The following is a 19,404-nucleotide window of genomic DNA, read 5'->3' on the forward strand; positions in this document are numbered from 1 at the left end:
AGATATCGAAAAAAAAACATAGACAACGGACAACAGACAATAAGATAAGCAAATTTTATTGCACTAGGATATGAGAAAATTGGGGAGGAAAAAACTCAGGGAAATCCTAAAGAAGTTGTGGGATTTTTACAGCTGAAGAAAACTGTAGTTGGGGCATTAACCTCCATTCTTAGACAATTAAACTTCAAAGCTAATACGGGTTTCGATAACATCACAGATTTAATCAAGTTCTGTTCATTATCTTCAATTGCGCTAGCTGCAGAATCCATAGTTGTGTATTTGTGTTGGCACATAGATTCTTCTGTTTCATGCTCAGTTTCTGGCAATGGTCCGGTTACTTTTGCTGCGGGCACTGCTTGCATCCTACCACACAATTAACGAGCCATTGTTCGCAAAAACGTTTAGTTACTTTGTCTGATGAGCTTTGCATAATGTAGTTTTAAGACCAGAAGTACAAAAAAGAGGTTACCTGCACTCTATATTGCATGTATACTTAAGAAGATTCGAGTTATATTTCGTCCGGCCGCTGCATTTTGACATTGTATATAAGCGAAGTAGCGGTAGAACAGCTGAATTTTGAACTAGTAACTGAAGTAAGATTTACCTGAAACTAGGTAGAGACATTTTGATTTCTGGCCCTAACCATCCAGGAAATGTGGCAAGATTTATATTGCATATGTTTGTCGAACACGAACCGGAATCGCTTATTTTGGTTACTTGAACACCCATGTCTTCATGAGCTGTAGAATATGGCATATCCAAACCAATATGCTCTAGAAATTGATTGCATTTACTCTTTTGCTTCTTTGGAACTGCTGATATTCTCTGTTCTTGAAAAACATATATATCAAAACAAGTTAGAGAGTTTATATATATATATAAATATAGGCAATCGCACCCCGAGACGCTGGGCAACACTCCTAAGGCTGAGACGTGTGAATCTGCCCCGTCTCACCCCTGGAATTTCATCTCTCGCAATGTAATTTGCACCTCTAGGGTGGAAGGGGAGGCTTGGCACAACGGTAAACGTTGTTGTCATGTGACCGAGAAGTCACGGGTTCGAGTCTTAGGAGCAGCCTTTTGCCAACAAAAATTGGCAGGGGAAGGCTTGCCCCCAATACACCCTTGTCGCGGGACCTTTCCCCGAAGCCTCGCTTAGTGGGGACGCGTAGTGCACCGGACCGCCCTTTAGGGTGGAGGGAGAGGACATGGGGGTGCCGCTGCACCATAGCTGTCGGGAACCACCCATTCCCCTCCACCTGGAAAGATTTGTTGGGATGTTGCAATTGCACCTCAACCTTCAAAGGCTAGCTCTGCCACTGAGCTCAAGCTAAAACGCTATTGTTTTAGCCTGGGTAGGGCAAAAAATATATATGGTAAATTACACCCACGGCCTTTCAACTTTGCCTTTACTTTCGTTATGGTCCCTGAACTTCAAAACTAAACATAACAACTCTTGAACTTTGCACTTTACTGAAATAATGGTCCGTCATAATTATCACTCCAATAGCATGTAACTCTCCGGTGTAGATTTGAGGGAAATAATATTCTAAGCAATTTTAATTCTTGAACTTTTTAGTTTTAATGTCATTTATGTGTTTTTACTTAGGAGAGAGAAAGAGGTTTTATAGAAAGAGAAATCTCCACAAATAGTGATGTGGAAAATAAAAAAAAAACGTGGTTCCTAACAACATTAATTCTTGGATTTCTCCAATTTTGAGGTATGATAGGTCATTTTGACTTGGTCGACGGTAAAAGGAGCCATTATGTTAGTAAAGAGTGAAGTTGAGGGGTCATAATTGTCGGTTTTGAAGTTCATGGGTCATAATAAAAGTAAGCCTAAAGTTCAGGATTATGAGTGTTATATATAAAGGCGCGGGTGACAAAGCACCCCTGAGCTTGAGAGGTGTGAATATGCCTTGTCTCAGCCCTGGAATTTCATCTTTCGGGATGTAATTTGCACCTCCAGCATAGGGCATCTTTTTTATTTGCCCTGGGCAAAGACGGAGGGAGGGGGCACGGGGTGACACAGTGACACTGCACCCGGGTTGGTAGGAACCACCCTTTCCGGCATCCCCTCTACCTGGAAAGATTTGTTGGGGATGTTGCAATTGCACCCTCAACCTTCAAAGGCTGGCTCTGCCACTGTGCTCAAGCCAAAACTGTATCGTTTTAGCCTGGATATGGCAAAAAAATATACAAGCGGCCCAGCCAAAATGATGTCGTTTTAGTTCGGGGAAAAAAATTTAAACGCACCTTAGAAAACTTGGCTACATAACTTGGAAGCCCTACTTCCTGCAAATGAAAAGTTAAAGACATAATATTAGAAATCTTCAACATAGCCAAGCAGCACCATATTGAAACACAATCCGCCTGTAAACAACAACAACAACAACGACATCAACAACGAAGCTTTATTCCCAACCCGAAAGGTTGATTTTCACTGGCGTTTCCGTTCATTGTATACTATACGTATTCCTTTGTACATAAGCAATTTTCACAATGGTTGATAATTTTATGCATTATATTTTTCTTCTATTTTGTAATTTCACTTCAGAAGTAAATATCTTTGATGTCCGTTTGATTCTTCTTTCTGTAACTTTTTTTTTTTATGTTTTACTTGAAACAATAGATATAAAGTGTTTGGTTAGGGCTATAAATGAGTCGAGCTGTTCAACTCATGAACAACTCGGCATTTAGTTCGATAAAAGCTCGACCATGTTTGGTTCAACTGTTAAACAAGTCGAGCTTGAACATGGCGAAACTCGATTTGAAAGCTCACGAGCAGACTCGATTATAAGTTCATGAACAAGCTCGATTATAATGTTCGTGGACACGATTGTGAGCAAGTTTGATTCATTTATTCATTTGTTTATTTTGTGTTAAAGAAACTCCATACGAACATAATTAATGATTTATTTCTAAGCAAAGTTTATGAACAGAATTAACGAGCTGCTCGTGAACCAGCTCACGAACAGGGAGCTAGAGTTCAAGCTCTTCAATTTTCTAACGAGCTGAGCATAAGCAGGTCAAAGCTCATTCAACTCGGCTTGATTACAATCCTATGTTTTGATAGCTTTTCTGGAAAGAAATTCAATTAATATTTCCCGTTACTGGTAACGGTAAACAGTAAACAACAGAATCTACAGAATGAAAGTTCCTACCTTTCTTCCATGATCACAAGCTTCATCACTGCTTACAAGCACTCTGGCTGCCCATCTGTCCATAAAAACAAATAAAGTTACTCAGGCCTGGTTTGCTTGTAGAAAAATATTATGTTTTGAAAAGTATAAATATTTTTCGGTGTTGGTCACGACACTAGAAAACGGAAAGGAGTGGTAGATCTTATTAGGTTCCAAAAAGCTTAAGAAAATATTTTGGCCTTTGTTTGGCAAATAGCTGATAGCTGATTACCTTTTGGGTTAACTGATTTGACTAGTTGATTGTGTGAATTTGTTTGGTAAAACTTAGTTGATTGATAATAACTGTTTGTGTAAAATGACAAATAAGAACATGATAAAGCATTTATTTGGAGTTAAAGGGTAGTAATTAGGGGTAAAAATGGAGCAATAAACTAATTGAAAAAGCTCCTAGAATGAGTTGTTTCAAAATTAACTTTTTGGACCAATAAGCTCTTTCAAACCTCTCTTCACCGAACACTACTATTAGAAGTTTGACTAGTGAAAACCTCTAAAGTGGCTCAAGCCTCTTATTATACCAAAAAAGCTATTTACCAAACAGGACTATCTTTTCAAAAAGTCAAAACAGTTTCCTCACTTTTTTCATGCAATTTTCTGTTGACGTTAAACTTGTTATTAGATTTAATTTTCTAAGCAAACAAATATTGAAAAACGAGGAAAACATTTTCTGGCAAACAAACGAATCTAAAAATTCAAAAATTCTAAACTATAATTTGCAAACAGTTTTGAGCTATGAAGCACGGACTCTTCCCCGGGGTCGCCGTGGCCGTGTCGGACTCGCCGGGACACGGCGGGACTCGACGTTGACACGGCGGTGACATGGGACACAGATGGGAGTCGGCGGGGACACGGCCGGGACTTGGCTAATGGTGAAAATATATAAAAATTTAGGTTTTTTTTTTAAATCTTTTAAAACCTATGGTTCAATTACAAAATTTAACAAAAAAAAACCCTAAACTACATCTAATTCTCACCTGTGTATTGCAATTATAAACGCTTAGAGCTTCTTTCTCTTCCTTCTTCGATTTGTTTTGTGATTAGTTTTTTTTATATATTTTATATCTAATATATATATAATTAGTTATATAGAATTTTCCGCGTCCCACTGCATCCATGTCTCATATTTTCTAAAAATGCCATTTGCCGTGTTCGTACCCGTATCCGCATCCGTGTCGGCACCCGAATCGGTGCTTCATAGGTTTTGAGTTACTAGGCCACTAAATTTGAAACTGTGTGCTTCAGAAACAGGAAGCCAAGATGTTTTCCTTTTCCTAACAAAGCCTGACCATAATGACTCTTTGGCCACTTGCAGAAAAAGAAGGCCAAGCCAATTATTGCGTTTGGATTATAAAGTTAATAGCTTTAATAACAGTATTGAATCATTGGCCATTATAAGAGCCGTGAGTGCTTTTGGATAAGGATATTTTAGTTCTTATCGATAGAGCGGTAAATGAACAGAGCTGCTCATTTTTATTCTATTCAATATTTTAAGCTGTAAATGAGTCGAGTCGCTCATGAACGATTCAATGTTTAGCTCGATAAAAACTAAACCGTATTCGGCTCGATTTATACGAGTCGAGCTTGAACACAACGAAGCTCGAAAGCTCGCGAGCAAACTCAATTATAATGTCTTTATCATGCTCATGATCAAACTTTGGTTTGATTACTATGTTAATTATAATATTTCTATAAAGGGGGAAATGTAAAACATGGTTTTATAGGTTTCAAAACTATGTAGTTTTGTATTAAGAAAACTTCAAATTAATATAATTAATCAATTGTTCGGGAACGAAGTTCATGAACTGAATTAACGAGCTACTCGAAAACAAAGCTCACAAACAACTCCTGAGCAGCTCATGAATAGAATGTTAACCTCGGGATCGAGACCGAGCTCGTCAATTTTCTAATGAACCGAGCCTGAGCGGGCCAAAGCTCGGCTTGACTCGGCTCATTTACAACCCTACTTATAGATGGACTTTTAATAATTCAAATATTTGAAGGATTAAATTGTTGAATAGAAAAAGTTAAGGACTAAACAATGTATTACTAAAAATACGAGGACTAAACAGTGTGTAATGTAAAAATGCAGAAACTAATAAATTATTTACTTTTTTTATCATATAAAATCGTATGAAATATATAAATCACATACGGGTATTATGATACAATAATCCGTTTTGATATTCCTACTTTTGGGTGTGGTAAAAGATTTTTTTTATTGGTAAAAGAATTATTAATTACTAAGGCTGTAATCGAATCGAACTTGGGTCTGCTCATACTCATCTCGTTAGAAAATTGACGAGTTTAAGCTCAATAGTTTGTTTGTGAGATGCTTGCGAGCAGGTCGTTAATTCTATGCATGAGCTTTACTCACAAACAGCTCGTTAAATCTATATAAATTTTGCTCGCGAACAACTTATTAATTATGTTCATTTGAATTTTTTTTTTTTAAAACTATGTAGTTTAAAGTTAAACACAAAATTATGTAGTTTTAAAACCTATAAAATTAAAATTTCACAGAAAACTACGTAGTTTTACATTTTCCCTTCATAAAAGTACTGTTATTAAAAAAAAAATCGTTTGCTCACGAGCATGTTTATGAACATTATATTTAAATTTATTCATAAACTTATAATCAAGTCTGCTCACCAGGTTTCAAGCCGTATTTCATCATACTCAAACTCGATTCGTTTACAAATCGAACCGAGCATGATCAAAACTTTTATTGAGCCGAACATCGATAAATTCTTTAGCGACTCGGTTCATTTAAAACTTATTAGTTATTCATCATTTGAAAGAGAAAGGGTTAACATACGCGCAAGAAGTTGGAGGGTTCCACACGATTCCTGCAATCACCACTAGCTGTGGATAAAATATCAGTATCAGTCTTATTATTCAATTCCTAATTACAAAAAAACCCTTTAAGTTAGCCATAAACAGCGGCGGATCCAGAAATTTCCGAGAGAGATCGGGATTCTTACTAATTTTTTTCTTTTTTAAAATATCTTAAAAATTAGGGTAAATAATTTATTACTATCCTATTTTTTACCTAATACATTGGTTAGTCTTTATTTTGAAAAAATACATTATAAGATCTCTATCTTTTATCACGGCTAACCTTTCGGTCCTCCTGTCTATTTTTTTTAGACTTTTAATGGTCATTTTGTATTGTACTATAGCTTTTTTGAAAGCTAAGTTCGGTAAAAAATCTAAAAAAATAAGCAAAAAGGAATATTGACAAACGTTAGGGACTTTATAATGTGTTTTTCAAAATAAGGGGACTAATAAATTATTTAACCGAACATATCTTAGCTTTCAGCACTGTCATAATACAATACAAAATGACCATATTACTCTGTAATTTTCTGTCTGTCAGTTTATGCCAAATATAACAGTTAAAAATCTTTAAAAAATAGACAGAATAACCAAATAGTTAATATTGACAAAAAAAAAATTAAAATCTTATAATGTGTTTTTCAAAATAATTGAAATAAATAATGTGTTAGGTAAAAAATAGGGAGGCATTGGGGGAGGAGGTTGCCTCCTGTCTCCTACCTAGATCCGCCACTGACCATAAAAGCTTATTACACTCTCGGATTTTAAAACGGCTGATTAACTTTTTAAACTTGATTAAAGTGATTTACTTACTCTTTAAATTTATTTAGTGTCCGTTTGTTTTCAATTTTCGGAACTGCTTTTTGCTTTTTAAATCTAAACAGGAGATAAAAAGTATTTGGTAAAAATTCGAAACAACTGATTTTTACAGAAAAATTAACTAATATCTGTAACAGCAAAACGCAAACAGGTGAAACAAACAGACCCTTAGAGCGGATTACAAATCTTCTGAACTTGCTTAAAGTCACTTATATATTTAAACTTTCTTAAAATGAACTATTAGTCCCTTAAATTTGATTAAAATGATCGATTAACTCCTTAAATTTGGTTAAATTGATCTACTGACTCCTTAAATTTGTTTAAAGTGACCTATTAAGTCCCCAAACTAGCTTAAAGTCACCTATTGTCTTCTTGAACTTGCTTAAAACGATATATTAGTTCTTTAAAGGGACAATTACAAAACTAGCACCTTTTAAGGTGTTAGTTTTCTTTTCTAACTCCTTTTGAAAAACTAACCAAAACTAACACATTTCAACAAGTAACTTCCAAGTTTACCCTCATCTTCTTCCTTAACATAATTGTGTCTTTGTCTTTCCCATTCTCTCTCTTTCTCGCGCTCTAAAGAACATAACGACTACGAATACTACAACAATCAATCCAACCCACAGTTCATATAACAAAATTTCTACAATCATATAAGTTTTTCATTGGGTTTTAGTTTTATTGAAAAGATTTACGGCTTAGTCCATTCATCGTTAAGGTGAACGGCGAACGGAAGAGGAGGAAGAAGCAACCTTTTTTTCCGGCAATCTCGTCCCAATATATATTGTTTCTCTTCCTTTTTCATGTTTTTCCTAGTCGTGCGAACCAAAAAAACAGTATCATTGTTAGATATGTGTTGTCGATATCGACAGATATCTACAGATATCGACAACACATATCTACAGATATCGACACATATCTACAGATATCGATAAATATCTACATATATCGACATTGTCGGGAAAAAATCTGAAACTGATATTCCAACCAAAATCTATTTTCAGATAACAATGTCACTGTTTTTTGGGTTCGCACGATCAGGAAAAACATGAAAAATGAAGAGAAACAATATATATTGGGACGAGGTTGCCGGAAAAAGGGTCGCTTCTTCCTCCTCTTCCGTTCGCCGTTCACCTTAACAATGAATGGACTAAGCTTTAAATCTTTTCAATAAAACTAAAACCCAATGAAAAACTTATATGATTGTAGAAATTTTGTTATATGAACTGTAGGTTGGATTGATTGTTGTAGTATTCGTAGTCGTTATGTAGATTGTTCTGTTCTTTAGAGAGAGAGAGCGCGAGAAAGAGAGAGAATGTGAAAGACAAAGACACAGTTATGTTAAGGAAGAAGATGAGGGTAAACTTAGAAGTTACTTGTTGAAATGTGTTAGTTTTTCAAAACGAGTTAGAAAAAAAAACTAACACCTTAAGTTTTGTAATTGACTCCTTAAACTTGCTTACAGTGACTCATTAGATCCCTAAACTAGCTTAAAGTCGCCTATTAACCTTTTGATCTTGGTTAAAATGATATATTCGTCTCTTGAATTTGCATAAAACGACCAATTAGCTCCTTAAATTTGATTAAATTGATCTATTAACTCCTTAAACTTGTTTATAGTGACTTATTAGGTCCCTAAACTAGCTAAAAGTCACATTTTGACCCTCTAAATTTGCTTAAAATGATTATTAATCCCTTAAATTTGCTTAAAACGATCTATTAACTCCTTAAATTCAATTAAAATGGTCTGTTGACTCCTTAAACTTACTTAAAGTGACATATTAGTCTTTTAAACTAGTTTAAATTCAACTATTGACCCCTTAAACTTGTTTAAAATGAATATTAGTCTCTACAATTTACTTAAAGCGACATAGTAATCCCCGAATTGAAACAGCAAATTATCTAAAAAGAACTAATAAACTAACCTCATCAAATGCCCCAGCTGGACTATCTTCATAGTTAGCAAGAAAAAATCCACCAAGTGTGTACCTATGAAAAACAAAACAAATTCATGAGTTGGAAACGGAAACAAAAACGAACACTGATATACTTTTTCTTTCTAACGACTCCATCCGAAAGGGTAGAAGAACTAAGCAAGGAGTGGTCCTAAGAGGCAGGAATGAACTAAATCTCACATTGGAAAGCAGAGAGTAAGAATTCGATACATGCAGACCCATTTTAAAAACAGGAGACCCAAGATATTGAATTTGGATCAATATTTACAAATTACTGGGCCATGATGTTACAATTTAATAAGCCTCAGTCACTCTCTAAATTTCTGATGTGAGATTTAGTTCATTCCTACCCCATCTTCTTCTCTTAAGTCACTCTTTGCTTAGTCTTTCTACCCAGCATCACCCACTCCAGACTATTTCGTTACAATTTTAAAGAAAAATTAGCTAAATAGTAATGAAAATCAAAAAGAAAGGGAAACAGACACCTGTAAATGTTATTTCTAAGAAAATTTAGCTAGAAAACGGAAAACAAACGGACACTAAAAGCAGAAATGCGTACCCAAAAGCTTCAACTAGTTTAAACTCTTTAGGTATGAAAGCTTTAGCTGTTTCTGATTTCACAAGATGAAGCTGGTACAAGGCACTGAAAAATGAGTCACCATGTTCATCTTTTCAATTTTCTTTCTCAATCATAAGCATCTAGAGAGAGAAATTATGAATCATTTAGTATTAGAAAATTCATACCTGCCTTTAAATCTCCAAGGTGGCTTTCCATATCCTGAAGAAGAAGAACATTTTCTCTCAGCAACTTCCATGAATTCAGATTTTCAGATACAGTAAAATTTGCCAAAATCCAATTGGAAATGCAGCTGCTTCACTTCTTTCACTTATCTGCACAGAAATTCAATAAACCATTAATAGATCCGCAAATCCAGAATTCACTGATAGAGAGTGTTTGTGACAGAGAGTGTTTGTAATCCAGAATTCACTGACAGAAAGTGTTTGTAATAGAGAGCATTTCTAATTTTGTCCGATGATAGATCCAGAATTCACTGACAGAGAGTGTCTGTCATAGAAAGTGTTTTTAATGTTGTCTGGTGAAGGATCTAGAATTCAGTGACAGAGAGTGTTTGCAAAGTTGTCTCGTCATTTATGGATACTAAATTGATAATTTTTTAATGTTTTTACATAAAAAAATTTAAAAAGCCTAGTACACTGTTTTCATGTAATGTTCAGCATTTTCTGGCGATAAGCAGATGTTCAAACACTCTGGATCCGCACCTCTGTATTGCCTCATTGACGAATACAGGATTCACAGACAAGGATGCTTGTAACGAGCTTCGTAATTAATGGTACTAAATTGATAAAAAAAAAATGTACTGTTTTTACATAAAAAAAATGATAAAAGTTAAAAAACTCGTACACAGTTTTCATAGAATTTTAGGCGTTTTCCGACTGCAGTGGTTGCTCAAGCCCCAGTCTAGCTTCTCGGGTTCTGTCCCTGCATTGCCCAGATGATGAAATTCAAAAAAATGAAGATATGAAAACAAGAACACTTCAAAAAGCAGACAACTTTCAGATCATTCTTCAACACCCAATTACAGAAACTAAAATAAAAACACAAACTTGATAAAACCCATTGAAGAAAACCCTTACTTAACAAAACCCAATTAAGAAAAAACCTTTCTGGATAAAACCCAATTAAGAAAAACCCATTCTGGATAAAACCCATTTAAGAAAAAAGCTTACTTGATAAAACCCATTTAAGAAGAAACACAGACAAAATAGAACAATTAGAATAAGAAATTATAAGAGTGAGAAGAAGAAGAAAACCCTGTGATGGATTAGTAGAAATGAGAAGGGTTTTGAGTGGAAATTAGTGAAAGAAAAGTGGGAAAAAGCTGCAGAATTTATTTGGGGGAAAGTGAGAGAAAGAGGAGGGTATATGAGCTAAGCAAATGAGAAGAAGCAGAAGTGGATAAGCTTAAGCATAGGCCTTTATCTATCCATTCATTCTTTCATTTTCTCAAACATTTGGCGCCAATTGAATTCACTTCACAATACAATACCACTGTTGTCAGAACCCGCCCAGACCGGACGGTCCGACCGACCGAGAACTACCTAGATCTTTGGTCTGGATCCGGTTGAATTTGAATTTGTTTGTCAAATAGTTGTTAACTGTTACGCGGTAGCTGATTACGTTAGTTGTTAGCTTTACTTTTTTTTTGTTAGCTGATTTGATTAGCTGATTATGTAAAATGATAAATAAAAGCATGGTAAAGTCTTTATTCGAGACCAGAGGATAGTAAATAGAATAAAAATGTTTTTCAAAAGATACGGAGCAATAAGCTAATTGAAAAACTCATAAAATGAGTTTTTTCAAAATGAGTTTTTTGAAACCAACAAGTTCTTTCAAACCTCTTTCCACCAAATACCATTATTATTAGTAAATTATAAAAAATATGAAATCTGGTTTTGGCGTAGAATAAGGAAAAAATATCGGTGTTTTATAATAATGTTTCAAATTGACCCAACTTGTCAACATTAGAGATAAAAATTACTTTTGACTGCTAATGTTAGGGGTAAAATTATACAATTTTAAATGTTAAAGAGTGAAATTACTCTTATCTCTAAACGTTAAGGGTATTTTTGAATCTTTTCCCTTTATAATTCATATAAATCGAATGGGTAAATAATTTATTAATCCTCATCGTTTTACGTAATACGTTGCGTGTTCCCATATTTTGACAATCACATTACAAGGTCCTTATATTTTATCAATTTTAACCATTTGGTCTTTTTGTCTATTTTTTAGATTTTAACCGAACATACCTTAGGTTTTAAGATATCCATAGTACGATGCAAAATTGACATGTTATTCTGTTATTTTCTGTCTGTTTGTTTGTGTCAATTATAACGGTTAAAAATTTTAAAAAAATAAATAGAATGACTAAAAGATTAATATTAAAAAAAGATGGGAATCTCATTGGTCATGTTTGGTAAAAAGCTTTTTGGGATAAAATTAGAGGTTTTAACTAGTCAAACCTCTAATAGCGGTTTTTGATGAATAGATGTTTGAAAAAGCTTATTTGATCCAAAAAGCTAATTTTGAAAGTGGATATTTTAAGAGCTTTTTCAATTAATTTAGTGATTTGCTTCACGCGGCCTCTTAATTCCCACATACCGCCTCCAAATTACAATTTTGCCCCTTCCCTTATATTTGAAATATTAAGTTCAAATTCATAATTTCAAATTCCCAAACACTTTAGTTCAAACCAAAAGAAAACCCGGACTAATTATGGCTGGACGTGGAGGTAAAGGAAAGGCAGTCGGGCTCATTTCGGTACGTTTTTCTAATTTTTTTTCGGTTTTTATTTTTTTTTTTAAGTTTTCTGTCCCGAAATTCGGGACAGAAAACGCTATGGTTCTGACCATGGCGGGTCCAGGACCCGCCATGAACAAAACCGTGGCGGGTCCTGGACCCGCCATGGTTAGAATACGGGCGGGTCCTGGACCCGCCCGTCAAGAGATAGCGGCGGGTCCTGGACCCGCCGATGCATTACTGAAGTCGTTTTCTCTCCCGATTTTCGGGACAGAGAACTAACAACTAAAAAAAAATTATAAATATTTAGCGCATTTATTTTAGAAATATTAACGTGTTCTTTTAGAACATATTTAGCGTATTTTTTTTAGAAATATTAACGTGTTGTTTTTAGAACATATTTAGTGTTTTTTTTTTTTTTGTAGAACTTTAACGTGTAGTTTTTATAAATATTTAGGGATTGTATTTAGCGCATTTAGCTTGCTCTTTTGCGAAATTTAGCGTATTGCTTTTTAGTAACTGTTGAATGTTTATTTTCCAGCGTGACATTGAAGAGGGTTCCGTGTTTATGCGATGAAATAACGATCTCGAAACCATTTTTGATTGCAATGTTTTTCGCCCATTGAATTGCTTCCACGCTTGTTTGAAATACCGTGCTCGTTATGAAATAAGGACTATAATCGATTCCGTCTCCAACCCAAACTCTAGTTGCCTCCTGAAAATACATGCAAAAAGGACTAAAGTTAGATTAGTCGCAAAACGGGTCCTTGGACCTCCTGTACATAGGCAGGCGGGTCCAGGACCGGCCAACATTTAAAGGGAGGCGGGTCCAGAACCCGCCTCCATTCAGACGCGGGCGGGTCACGGACCCGCCCCCCTTCAGACGAGGGCGGGTCCAGGACCCGCCCCCCTTCAGATGTGGGCGGATCCTGGACCCATCTTACTATGTACCATGGCGGGTCCTGGACCCGCCATAGTCTGAACCGGGGCGGGTCCAGCCCCCGCCCCTCACAAAATTTTAAAAAAAAAACAGAAATTTAATACATTAAATTTAAAAAATTAAAAAAAATATTAAATCATTACCTCGTCTTCGGAGTTTTCGTGTTCCGACGTTCTCGGATCCATAATTTTTGGTTACGTGCTTTGTTCGGGTGAGAGAGAGAGAGAGAGAAGGGTGATTTCAAATTTTTTTAAAAAATAATGGAAGGGGCATAATGGGTATGGAAGGGGCGGGGGCTGTAAAAAAGGGGCGGTGTACGGTAACACCCTTAATTTATTGCTCTATATCTTTTGAAAAGACATTTTTACCACTTTACCGCTCTCTAAGCCCAAATAAAGACTTTACTATATCCTTACGTATCATTTTACACAAATAACTGTATTAATAATCAACTAAGTTTTACCAAACAAGTTTACACAATCAGTCTGTCAAATTAGCTAACCAAAAAGGTAATCAGCCAACAGCTAATGTAATCAACTATTAGCTAACAGCTATTTGCCAAACATGGTCAATATATTTTTCAAAATAAAGGAAACAGTGTGTTAGGTTAAAAGCAAACTATAAGCATGCACAGACTTGATCACATGCACTTTAATGAGCATGTAGAATTTGTCCATTCACCGTTAGATCTAGACTTATTAGAATCCTAAGATGGAGATTCAAAGCATACTGAGGTTTAGATTTAATAAGCCTATATCTAACGGTGAATGAGCAAATTCACTTGCTCAAAGAGGTAAATGTGAAAATACCTATAAGTATGCAATAGGTTTTTAAAGCCAATTATAAGAGATTGATGGGTTTTTAAAGCCAACTATAAATATGTAATAAGAATATCTCCAATAGACTCTTAGTGAACTCTCTAAAAATAATATAAAAAATCGACTCTTAGTGATTTAAGAGTGGCTAAGATATATCATCTCCAACAATGCTCCTTATATTCCCTCCTTATTTATTATTTTATTATTAAGATTATTATTTATTGTTACATTACCAATAGTGTGAGGAGATAGACTTATCAATAATAAATTATTATTAAAAAATGAAGTTAGAAGGCACTAAGAGGTGGGGAGGGACTCTCTATTAATAGAGAGGATGGAAAGACTCATGGTGATTTGAGGAGCCACTAAGAGGCTGTTGGAGCTGATTTTTTTATTCTTCTTCTTCAAATTTTAACTTAAGAGTTAAATTAAGAGGTTGTTGGAGATGCTCTAAGTTATTTTAAAAATTTATGGTGTCAATAGATAAATGCATAATACTAAAGCTTGAAAGTCAATTAGAACCTTAAACTATCTAAATCACCAATTGAGTCCATGAACTAAGTAAAAACCATCAATTGAGTCATTATGCTATCCTAAAATAAAAAACTGTGACTATTTGACATGGACTGTAATGATCACTGTGTTGTCTCAAAATGGATTTAGGGAAGAGAGTGAAAACTGTTCAACCGAATAATTTTTAATAAGGACTCAATTGATGATTTTTGCTTAGAATGATGATTTTTGCTTAGAATGAGGATTCAATTTATGATTTTTACTTAGTTTATGAACCTGATTAATGATTTTGATAGTTTAAAGTTTAAATTAACTTTCAAGTTTTAATTTAGGGATCTAAATGAATATTATACCATAGATAAAACTTACTAAATTCAAAGGTATTCAACCAATTATTTCCTCAATTGGATTTGATAGCCTTTGGGTTTCGAAAACATCAAGCCATACCATTCTTTTATGTCGGCGCATACAATCGCCTCTACACCGCCTTTACATACCGCTTTCTGGTATATGCTGACGCAAAGACACAACCTTTTAATTAACCAAATTGCCAAACCCAATACTTATTTAATGAACCAAACTTTTGGTGCATTATTACGCGGGGAAAGTTCGGGTAAATTTCATCAATGGTGTACAATTTTTACCCTATTTCACACTTTGATGTATAACCTTCAATTTGTCTCACTAATATGTACAACCTTATAGGTGACTTTCCACTTTAGTGTATAGCAGGTAAAAATGACCGGTCAACGCGCCACCTCAGCATTTTTCATATATTCATTTAAAACAAGTGGGACCCACTTCCTATACAATTACTAAAATATCCTTCCCCTCATACAATTACTAAAATACCCATGTCTCCTTCCTTGCAACCCATCTCTCTATCTTTCTCTTTCTCTCTAATTCATCTTTCTAGAAAACTTTCAATCTCTCTCTAATTCCAACCAAAAAAACAAGTTTCGGATCCCAAATTCCTCTTTTTTTTTAGTTCCAATTTAATTCTTCTTACCCAAATAAAGTAAGCAAGCTACCTCTCCATTCCAAGTTTCAGAGTTATGATGTTCCTCCATGGAGCTAATTTTTTCTTCCATCTTCTTTCTCACTATCTTGCTTTTCTTTCTCTGAGTGTTTTTTTTATTGTTCATTTTTTAATCTTTTTAAAATCGGGATGTATCCTTCTCATTATTCAGAAATTATAGTTTTATTTCATGTCCTTAATTACACAATGACCTATACTCTGTTTGAATTAATAATGATATTGTGGGTTGAATTAATAATGATATTGTGGTATTTTTTATGGCATTTTTCTGGGTTTTGTTGGATCAAGAGATTAAAAGTTTTTTTAGGGAGAGAAGTGGGAGAGAGAGGGATTTGGGATTGTCGATCTATGCTTTCTGGGATTTTAAGATTTTGAGATCTGGGATTTTTAATTTCAGAACATTAAACTTTGGGCAAATCCGTTTTTCAATTGATAACCTAAGTAATACGGGTTTGCCACTACAGATTTTGGCTAAAAATTCAATCGTTTCAGATTCTTGAAAATTGTAGGATTGGAGAGAGAGTTGGAGAGAGAAAGGAGGAGTTGTAAAATTATATGAGATTAGAAATTTAGAGAATAGAATGATGGAGAGGGTATGATAGTAAGTAATTACATATAAGGTGGGTTCCATATTTTAAAAAAATAAGTTAAAAAAAAGGTGACATGGCAGGTTTGACCGGTTTGACCGGTCAGTTTAACCGGCTATACACCATATTATGCGGTCACTTATAAGGTCGTACATATTAATGAGACAAATCGAAAGTTGTATATCAAATTGTGAAATGAGGTAAAGGTTGTACATCTTTGATGAAATTTACCCGGGAAAGTTCAAATAAAACTCATGTGATTTCACTAATTTTCAGATAAAAGACCGTGGTTTATTTTCTGTCAAAACGAGTACTGAGGTTTCGCACTTTTAATAATGTTATTAAGACTATCTTTAACGACCTGAAAATGAAAATTTTCAAGAATTAAAGTTGTTCAATGTCATATTTTCTATGGAACTACATTTTCGATTTTAGAAAATCATCTTTTTTGGAATTTTCTCTCTCTAAACATTAACTTTATCTCTCTTTACCAAACATCATCTAATAGTTAGCAAAAATATGAAAATATTGGTTTGGCTATTATTAACTATCACATTAGTCGTTCTAAACATCAATTTATATCTAACGTATTTAATGTCACTAAATTGCAAAAAAAAACTCGTTATAATACTACTCCCCCCATTCTCAAATAAGTGTCGTTTTAGAATTTTCAGACAAATTAAGAAACATAATTAATATGCACTTAAATTAATAAATTTACATGGATTAAACTAAATAAAAATTCTCTCTCCTATAATGGTTGGAGAAAAAACTTTAAAAGCTTAAAAAACACATAAATCAAGACAAAATTTAAATGCATAGACTAAAAAACTATACTAAATTTTATTGAAAAATGAAAACGACACTTATAAAAGAACAATAATAATTATCTAAAACGACACTTATTTGAGAATGGAGGGAGTAACAATTAAATCTGCTACAAGATTTGAATCGCTTTTGGGGACTGCCATGTTTGGTTTTGGTGATATTCAAGATTCTAATCCCCTAGAGCATGGCTTCATATTCTGCTATGTTGTTGGAGGCGAAAAAATCCATCGCCACGGTATTAATGGAAGGCGGTTCCATCGGGCCTTTTAACATAAGACCCAATTTTTGCTTCGTTCCTACTAGAACTGTCATCCACAAAAACTTCACATACGCCTGGGGTTGTTTGAACTCTAGATTTGGATTTTGGTATTTTGATTAAGAAATATGTCGTGGCTCGGGCTTTAAAGGTTTTTCGAGGTTTGAACTTGACATCAAACTCTGTTAGGCGCAAAGCCCAATGAGCCAGCATGTTGGAGGTTTTTGAGCATTAGAGCATCTTTCGCAAGGGTGTATCCATCATAACTACTATGGAGCGAATCTAGAAATAGTGCCGGAGCTTTTGGGAAGTGTTGACTACCTCATAGTTCAACTGTTCTAGCTTTGGATATCGTTTTTTTTTTTTGCATCTCTTAATGTGTCGATGACATAATACATTGGGAACTTCTTCGTTCCTTCTTCCCTTATTACCACGATCCCACAGAATCTTCGACGACACTTATATAAACATAGAGTGTACGCCCAGAAGCGGAGATGGAGATAAGAATTCCTTTAATTTTTCGAAGGACGTTTGGAACTCAGCCGTCTAGTTAAAGTCCTTGGCTCCTTTCAAACTTTTGTAGAAAGACATACACCGCTTGGTTGAACAGGAAAAAAATGTCCCACAATATTGATCTTGCCATTGAGTTTTTAGACGTCGTTGATTTTTTTAGGTGGAGCCATGTCTATGATAGTCTGAATTTTTTCAGGGTTTACTTCTATCCCCTTTGTGAGATCATGAATCCTAGGAATTTGCTAGAGCTTACTCTGAATGTGAATTTTTCAAGATTGAGTTTGATTTTGTATTCTCTTAACATTCGAAAGACTGTTTCCAGGTCTGAAGCATGATCCTCAATGATCTCGCTTTTGATAATCATTTCGTGCATCTGTATTTTTCAGACCAAATGACATTATCTTGTAGTAGTATATTCCCTTAGGAGTGATAGAACTTGTATTTTCCTTATCCCATCGACCATCGGGATCTGATAATATTTGGCTCTCGTATCTAACATGGAGTAAACAATATAGCCACGTGTACAGTCTACCAGCATATCAATGTAAGGTAGAGGATATGAGTCCTTTAGACAAGTTTTATTAAGGTCACTGAAGTCAACACATAACCACCATTTGTCGTTGGATTTTTTAACCAATACTACATTTGATAACCATGGAGCATAATGTATTGCCTCAATGCATCCATAAATGATTAGATTATCAATCTCCATCTACATAGCCTTCTATCTTCCAGGCCTTTGATTTCTCTATCTCTCTCTTTTTGCATCATTAGCTCTGCATTAAGATACACATCTAAGGTGTGTGTCATGACCTCCGAAGACACTCTTATGACATATTTTGGGCACCATACAAAGACGAAGATGTTGTTTTCAAGGTTTCCACTATATTTTCCTTCACCGCTATTGGGAGCTCTACCACGATTTTTGCTGACTTTATTTTGGCTAGCTAGACTGTCTTGATCTCTCCTACGGGCTACACCCTCTCTCTTCTTCTTCTTCTTCATGTTAGTAAGTTCAATTTGGAGTGAGGTCATGTATGTTTATTTGGTAATTGTTTGGTTTCCTTGAGTTACGCCATTCCTCACTTCGTTGGTATCTGTCATGCCAAGTGGTGAATGGATAGAGTTTTAGTCGAGTTTGACAATAGAGGCCTCTCTATCATGGCATTGTATGGAAGTACGATATCAACCACGAGAACCTCGCTTTAGCCTCCAATTTGGGTGTCCATCACTAATTTCTACCTTTAGCTTAATGCTACCTAATATAGGAACCATATGGTCGTTTATCCCAACAAAGGGACAAGGTTGGAATTGGTTTGTCTAGGTTTGTTTTTAAAACCTCATAGGATTTTTATGGTTATGAAATTATTGGAGCTTCTTGAATCAATAAATGCCTTACGGATACTAAAATTCCCGATTGTTATATCTATAACTAGAGCACCTTCATGCGCTTGCTTCGAGGGTTTTTTAGGTTCCCAAATGAAAATATGAAGCTTGACTTATGGAACTAATGTCTATCACCGTAAGGTTGTTGTTTTTTGTTTTACCATACACTCTCTCGACGTGTCTTTCCATTGATGGCATCATACGGAGTGCGCTCCTTCACGAATGATTTTTTTCATCCTGTATTAGGCGCTTTGGATGATTCCTTACGGAAGTAGTTTAGGATCCCTCTTTCCACCATCTTATCCAGTTCAATTGCTATGTGACTAGAGTCTTCGGTGTTGTGACTTTCACTTTTGTGGAAGTCATAATAGGACTCATTAGTGTGGCACC

General features: G+C 34.9%; 1 protein-coding gene across 2 annotated transcripts; it reads right to left on the reverse strand.

The window, feature by feature from the left end:
* Positions 1 to 40: 40 nt before the first annotated feature.
* On the reverse strand, positions 41 to 10,790 carry LOC136206242 (protein NEOXANTHIN-DEFICIENT 1). Of its 2 annotated transcripts, none has more exons than XM_065997213.1 (11): positions 10,646 to 10,790; positions 10,236 to 10,313; positions 9,557 to 9,703; positions 9,372 to 9,455; positions 8,783 to 8,846; positions 6,016 to 6,062; positions 3,165 to 3,219; positions 2,257 to 2,295; positions 605 to 825; positions 470 to 526; positions 41 to 363 (listed from the first exon to the last, which is right to left on the reverse strand). In XM_065997213.1, the coding sequence occupies exons 3-11, from the start codon at positions 9,625 to 9,627 to the stop codon at positions 96 to 98; spliced, it is 906 nt and encodes a 301-aa protein (XP_065853285.1). In that variant the 5' UTR covers positions 9,628 to 9,703; positions 10,236 to 10,313; positions 10,646 to 10,790; the 3' UTR covers positions 41 to 95. The 2 variants fall into 2 exon arrangements, with proteins under 2 accessions (XP_065853285.1, XP_065853286.1); XM_065997214.1 differs by lacking the exon at positions 10,646 to 10,790 and adding an exon at positions 10,562 to 10,598.
* Positions 10,791 to 19,404: the final 8,614 nt, after the last annotated feature.

The sequence above is a fragment of the Euphorbia lathyris genome, chromosome 9 (assembly GCF_963576675.1).
Source record: "Euphorbia lathyris chromosome 9, ddEupLath1.1, whole genome shotgun sequence".
NCBI classification, from domain to species: domain Eukaryota; kingdom Viridiplantae; phylum Streptophyta; class Magnoliopsida; order Malpighiales; family Euphorbiaceae; genus Euphorbia; species Euphorbia lathyris.